Raw genomic sequence first — 7696 nt, 5'->3', positions numbered from 1 at the left:
AATTTTGTTTATTTAGTTTAGAGGATGGAACATCCGAGATGGACCAGTAGGTACCGTGTTGTCCCAAAACGTTATGTTATCATAATATAAAGTGCATGGATACTATTACTACTAGTTTTTTTTTTTTCAGTTGACACCGTTGTTGTGGATATAATATATAAACGATGGTTATACACCTACTGCTCAACAGATTATATACACAATGGGTGACCATGTGCTCATAATGTTTTATTCAAATTATTTTTACATCACCTAGGACTCATAGGGCTTAGTGGCATAATAGGTAAAGGTATTAATTTCGAGATCCTGGGTTTAGGCATTCAAATATAACTCGTGACAATTTTCTTGTCTTGAGTAATCTTTTCTTTATGTGTTTCTCTTTTGAGGTGAAATGTTTGAAATTCTTCCCTTTTTTTAACATGAGTAACACTAACAGTATAGAAATATTAATTGTTGTGTACACTTGCCTGATTGTGCAAAGAATCATCATTGATAGGCTTATTCTCTACACCATTTAGGCTTAGTCATATTCTGTTAGCATACAGTAGGTTATGATAAGCAAGGTCTGATAACTTTAGGTTAGGTTTGGTTAGTTTTTCTAGTTGCAATTAGTAAAACATAATGCTCCAGAATGGTCATTTATATTGTAAAAACTAAATGTACTTTCATGATGGTCATTGTAGTAATTTTTATTTGAATATATAAACAATCAGGCCTGTACGCAGAATGTTTGACAGAAGGTTTCTAATTAGTGAGACAAAAAGCCAACACATGTTGTGCAAAGCACAATTAGCATGCTAGTGCTATGGGGGTCTGGGGGCATGCCTCCCCAAAAAATTTGTAAAACATAGGTACAATGAGATTTTCCTGGAAGTAGTTTTGCATGAAATATAGCTTAAACAGTTACATGGCTGTTCACATAAAATCCGCAAACATCCAATAAAAAATAAACAAATCATCATTCTGTTGTAACACTGCATGGGGAGCTAGACATAAATTAGCATAAATATGTATGTTTTATTATAGTAAAATACTGTACGATCTACATGCAGAGTAGTTATTTATTATTAAATTATATCACTAATTTAGACAACTCCGTACAACGATAGTATATTAGCTATTTCAATTATTGGCTATAATATACGTACCTGTATGCATTACTCAAATAACATGTTAACGTGCTCCATTCTTCTGGGGTTTGTTTCCATAAATAACTTGCATACAGTTTCAATGTTGATGGCAGTGTCATAATGATTATATATTAAAGGCCAGAGCACTCAGTCTTTCTTCGGTTTGTGTACACCTCGGGACATTATTCAACTGGCAGAGAGCAGATATTGAACATTCACACTAACACGAACTTACTGGTAATATTTTTTTACATCACAAAAATAGGGGGTTTAGATGATGATGACCCTCTCCCCATCCCCCGCGTATGTGCGTCATGTAACAATTGTTATGCAGCTGATGTTCAGAAGACTATATACATGATAGCCTGCAGTTGGCATTAGATAACCTATTTAACAAACTGCATATATATAAAATCAATGTTTTTTGCTGATTTTCACCATAGAAATGTAAGAAATGTACAACCCTAAAACATCAAATTTGTTATTTTTCTTTAATTGAAAACTCAACATTGTGCTCTTCAGGAGTGTTCCACTAAAACACATAACTGTAACACATTTGGAGTTTTTTGTTTCTAATATTAAAATTTACACTACAGAAATTAAGTAATGGGTTTTTCACCGTAGGTTTGATGTTTATGTATGCATCTGGCTTCATTTGGTTAGTCAGAATTCAGTGGCTAATTACAAGAATTAGGTAGTTTGTTATCGTAACATATACTATCGTTGGGTGTATTATTTGGTAAAACTAATGTCGAGCCCAGTCAAAGTAACAATAAATTGTTAATTTCTTCAGTACGAGAATAATGTTTGTTACAGGCAAGGTTTACTTGTAGAGTTAAATTCAAATACAACAGTAAATAATGCTCAACAGATCTTTCTAAGCCTAACGTATGCCTACCTAACTCACAAATAAACTCACTTGTAGAATTTCAGACACAAATGTACTAACCCTCATTGTCTAACAATAACTCTCACTAACTGGCACTGAACTAAATTATTAACTTACTGCTTCGCTCATTGCTTCACTTTACTGGTACTCATATTGTCCTTGTTTTCTACTTACTACATGAAATTCCTAGATTATTACATTATCATCAAGAGATAATGATGTGCTCTTTCTCTCTCTCTCTCTCTAACAAACCACCATCTAAATCAAAATATTAAAAATATAGCTTATAACAGTATTTGTTCTTCATTTCATTAGTCAGAGTTCGCTAGCTAATTACATAACATAAAATTCAAGGACTACAAATGACCTGTTGGTCCATCTAGTCCATCCTATTCACAAAACTAAACTATAATAAAAAACTTAATTCCAGCCTTTATCATTTCAATATGTATTAAGCCTTTCCTTAAATTCCCATAAATGTACTGTATCCAACATATCAGGAGGCAACACATTCTAAAGGCTGACCACCATGTTAGAAAAATGAAACTTAGCTAAAAATGACTCCTACCAAACTAAAATTTATACTCGTCTCTCTTGTACCTGAAGAAGACAGACCAATGTTCTGTTAGAACATGTCCCCAAGAAAATAAATCACTTCATTATGTTTATAAGTCATTGTTTGCGAACTTATTATTATATTAGTGTGACATACTTCCATACTCAAATCCTTCATAAGGTAAGGAGCCCAAGACTGAACGCAATACTCCAGGTGTGATCTAACCAGTGACCTATACAATCAAATTATAACTGCTTTAGACTTGTAGTCATTATTTCTGTAGATATAACCAAAAAGGCTATCTGTCCTACCATTAGTACAGCAGATTGCTTAGAGGAATTAAGAAAGTGATCAACCAGAATGATAAGATCCTTTTCTTTCATAACACTGTTAAGGTCACTCTCATTAAAGTTATAATTTAAGTTATGACAACTCACATTCACTATCATGCATATATTGTAATTAAAAGCCACCTGTCATTTATCACCCAAATCACCAAAAATCTTTTTGTAAAGTAACAGACAACAAACATCCAAGATCTTAATATCATCGGCAAATTTCTTTATCCATGTCATTAATGTAAATCAAAAAGAACAACAGCTCTATCACTGAGCCCCTTTATTTACCACACTTGTGACATTAATTCAGTTTGACTGGACTACCTTTATAACAACCCTCTGATCATTTTATAACAAGCCTTTTATGTGGCACCTTGTCACGTACTTTCAAAAATCCATGTACATCAAATTCTTACCCCTTTCTCTCATCTATGTAAGCAGTAATCTCTTCAAAGAATTGTCCAAAGATTAGTAAGGTGGATCTTCTCTTAGTGAAACTGTGTTGACCATCTAACAAAATTTATAATTTTGTTGTTGACTTTTTGAAACATCTCTTCTCAGACTTTCAAAACCTTTTCCTTCTACCAATATTACACTAATAGACCAATAATTACTGGAACAATTTTTATCAGCTCCCTTATAAAAGGGGAGTAACAGGGGTCTTATCATTTTTTTGAACTTCTGAAGTTTTTTAGTTGGCAGTACATTTATAGATTACCAGGAATGAAATATAAGTCTAATTAATTGAAAATATGTCAAGGTTGATCTCAGAATTTAATAACAATAACTTGCATGAACTGAAAATAAGTTTTAAGTATAACATCATGCAAAGTATTACTTGGTAATTACTAATAACTTTTAAATATAAATATAGAATAGTGTATAATATGTGATCCAGACTGATAATTGGTGTTTATTGCTAATGATAATTGATCTTCTCCTACTGTAAGTTTTTTTTTTGTTTTTTTCACAGATTATTCTAATTTTAGGCTAATATTTATTCATTTAAATGTCATTTGTTTATCTTATAATACGTGTATTTCACTAAAGATGTGATATCCATTATTACCTCCACCATTGAAGGTGGACAGATGTTATGTTTTCACTCCTGTGTATGTGTGCTTGTCATGAAGATTTCTCAAAAATGGCTGAATGCATTTAGACGAAAGTTGGTATACATTTGGCTTAGCAGTGATTAGTTTTTAGAAGGTAATAGTAATGAAAATCTAAAAACTCCCTGTCTGTTAACATAGGGGGGGGGGGCAATGTTTTGCACAATTTTTGCTCTATAACTTTGATGAAACTTGATGGACGTATGGAGAATGTTATTCATCGTTGTGCTACCAAACATGGTCCATATCCATTGATAACGTCAGATATATGGACACATTTTTGTATTTTTTGAGGGCTGAATATGATCAACACTGAGTGATGGAGGTACGCACTCTACCGAGTGCCCCTCTAGAAAAAATCCCTCTTCTTCCGAGCCTTTTACTCTGTAAATATATCAAGCACCGCGTTAAGTCCACATTTGGTTTTTGTTCCTATCTCGAGACACTGTACTCTCTTGTTGGCTTCTGGGTAGTTCCAAAGTTTGCTGCTCTAGCCTTGTTAATTGTTGAGCCTTTCACGAATTGCATCTGTGTATCAGACGGGTCTCTGAGCTCCAAACGTGTTAATTTATATATATATATATATATATATTACGAGCAGGCCTATACGATTTAGTACTGAGTATCAATATGCAGGCCTCTGAGTCTTAAATGTGTTAATTTTGGGTTTCTTATGAGTGAGCCTATACGTGTTGCAACTGAATATCAGTATATGGACTTTTACTCTTATACACCTCACAAGTGGACCTTTTCATGTGCTGGAACTGAGTTGCAAGCTGTCCTTCCCATATGTACACCACCGATAAAAAAAATATCCATAACTTTCTTTAACTGCCATTTTTAAATATATTATTTTACAAGAATAATATTTACCTCTGCCACCAAAGGTGGATGGAGGTTATATTTTCACCCCTGTGCATGTTTGTCAGCAAGATTTCTTGAAAATGGTGGAATGGATTTGGGAAAAAGTTGGTATACATTTGGACTATGACCCAACTTAGAAGTGGTTAGTTTTTGGAGGGTCAAAGTCACAAAAATTAAAAAAAAAACCTATCTGTTAACATGGGGACTGATTTTTCACACTATTTTTGCTCTGTAATTCAGTCATAAGTTATCAAATTTTGATGAATCTTGATGGACTTGTGTAAGATATCATTTTTCCTTGCCCTACTGAAAATGGTCCGTGTCCACTTATAACGACAGACATACATACAGAGACATTTTTGTATTTTTTGAGAGCTGAGTGTCGGAGGTATGTGCTCCACTGAGTGCCCCTCTAGTTTAATGTGTTTTTGTTTTTTTTCAGAAATTATTAAAATTATCAAAGTGGTTTGATACAATCTTTAACCATGATATGAAAAATTGGGCTTTCTGATAAACTTTCATATAACAGTAATTTAAATTAAAAATTACAATCAAGTCTATCCTCAGAAATGTGGTTTTACTAGCACTGGTCTGAGGCTTTACATCTACTTAGAATTCTCATCTTTTGTTTATTAACTTTGTTAAGAGTAAATATGTGCCTTACTTTAAATATTATCATTATCTTTAATTGATGCAAGCACCTTATGTATTAGGCTAAAAGATATTTAGGAATCACAGTATTTCACATTAATCCACTTCAAATTGAGATATACACCTGAAAGTAATTGTTTGTTTATGCAGTGATATTTTTCCCTTTCAGGTCCAGTCTTTGGGAAGTGTAATGGACATTTATGAAGTTTCACGAAGAGCGAGCTGCACTACAGTATAACCTTTAAAGCACCGTTATTCTTATGTTGGGATTTTATACTATAAATATCATGATATCAAGCTTTCATAGTAAAAAGTTTCTTTCTAGAGTGGCACGCCTTTTGTTTTTTTTTACTGTCATCATTGTCTTAATCATGTTTCTATATAAAAACTTAAAAAATGGAAATCCTGTGATAGAGAATAATTTAAGTCAGCGGGGAAAACTGTATCAGCAAAGCGAAGGTAAAACATATAAATTATTTCCGACTACTGGAGAGAAAGAAAGTACTAAATATGTTTCAGAAAAGGTTAGAAGAAATTATGCTGATACCAAGAGCTCGAAGTTAATCGTGAAACCTTCAGTGAGGTAACAAAATATTTTGTGTTACACATTTTTATAGATGTTGGTTTCTGTTTATAAGGCAGGTGTTTATTTATATCTAAAGTATTTCAGTATTTTCTCATTATTATTATTGTGGGTGTTCACCAACTTATCAATATTGTGTCTATAACATTACGTGTATCACGAGTGACTTTAATTGAAGTTATCAAGAAAAGGAGTAATATACAAAAGATGAGTGACAACAAAAGGCCCTTTGTCTCATCGTGGCTCTTTCATTTATTTGATGAAACACTCATCTGCCCGTTTTCAATCCTTCACTTGAACCGTTCCAATTATTTCGTGTCTACCACACCTGAAGGCAATCCATTCCAAAAGCTGAAAATCCGTTAAGTCATCCTATTATTTGCATACACGTCAGGATGACAGGTTTTACCTTCAACATATGGGTTCTTCTATGCAAAGTTACAGCTTAAAAACATAATGCTGTAAAACATCAGTCACAAAGTAAGAATGATGTAATCCATAGACCCAATTGATAGTTATATATGTCGTGTGTAAACCTAAAACCTTTCATTATTTTACTTCCATTTTGTGTACTATATGGCAAAGATTGCCAGATTTTTTTGAGATCCCAAGTAGATATTGAGTTAACTTAATATCAGTTATGTAAATATTACACCTGGAATACTCGTGTCTGAGTTTATTTTTGCTTTGAATAATTGAGAGTGTAATGAAAGTGATGGGTAAGACAAAAGCAGTCTTATTTACACGTGTTTAAGAGAATACAGTTATTTCATCATCAATAACATCTGAAAACAAGGTGTTTGAAGATAATTTAGTACAGATGAGACAATTTAAATGATATTTGAATTTCTTAGGTTTAAAACAATCAAAAGAATGGGAGCTGAGTATACATACACAAAGTATACTAGAAAGTACTGTCGAACCGTTAATTTTGTTACGAAAAGAACAAGTACAAAAAAAAATACATTTATACATAAGGTTACACAAGACAGAAGTCAAATACTAATATACTATTCCGAATTTAAGAATACAATAAATATTGAGTAATGTAAATTTGTTCGTATGCAAATTTAAACAGTTTTAATTGAAGGATGTCTATTGAATAGACTATTTAGAGCAAGGTATCTTAATAAAAAAGTGGCTTTCTTTTCAGGATCTTTTTGTGGATCTATTTATAGTTATTGCAAAGCTTTTAATGGATATGTTATTAATTATGGGTTTTGATGGAGATTAAGGATTGAATATGTGAGCCACTTACTACTATTTTTTTTTGTAAGTTCTTGAACAGTAGGCAGGTGCCAGAGTATTGGAAGGTGTCTAATGTTACGACTTTTTTTTTCAAGGGTGGGGATAAGAATTGTCTCAGTAATTATAGGCCTATTAGTCTTACATCAATTGTGGGAAAAGGTTTAGAAAGTCAGATGTAAGGTGCTTTGTGACTTTTATCTGACTTTCTAAAACTGTTTACTGTTTTATTGGATAGTCAACATGGTTTCATTAAGGGAAAATCATGCCTTACAAATGTTTTGACATTCTTTGAAAAGGTTACTGGTTATGTAGATGAGGGTAAGGC

General features: G+C 32.7%; 1 protein-coding gene across 1 annotated transcript in view; it reads left to right on the top strand.

Moving 5' to 3' along the window:
* Positions 1–7696, top strand: part of LOC106471561 (glucoside xylosyltransferase 1-like) — a 22538-nt gene that overhangs the window by 2891 nt on the left and 11951 nt on the right. Inside the window, exon 2 of the mRNA XM_013932165.2 lies at positions 5710–6123. Within this exon, the coding sequence (XP_013787619.2) occupies positions 5801–6123 (323 nt within the window). The 5' untranslated portion in view covers positions 5710–5800. The remainder of the gene's footprint in view (positions 1–5709; positions 6124–7696) is intronic.

Source organism: Limulus polyphemus, unplaced genomic scaffold, assembly GCF_000517525.1.
Source record: "Limulus polyphemus unplaced genomic scaffold, Limulus_polyphemus-2.1.2 Scaffold4699, whole genome shotgun sequence".
NCBI classification, from domain to species: Eukaryota; Metazoa; Arthropoda; class Merostomata; order Xiphosura; family Limulidae; genus Limulus; species Limulus polyphemus.
The sequence above is the reverse complement of the archived record's forward strand: the minus strand, read 5'-3'. Positions and strand labels throughout refer to the sequence as shown.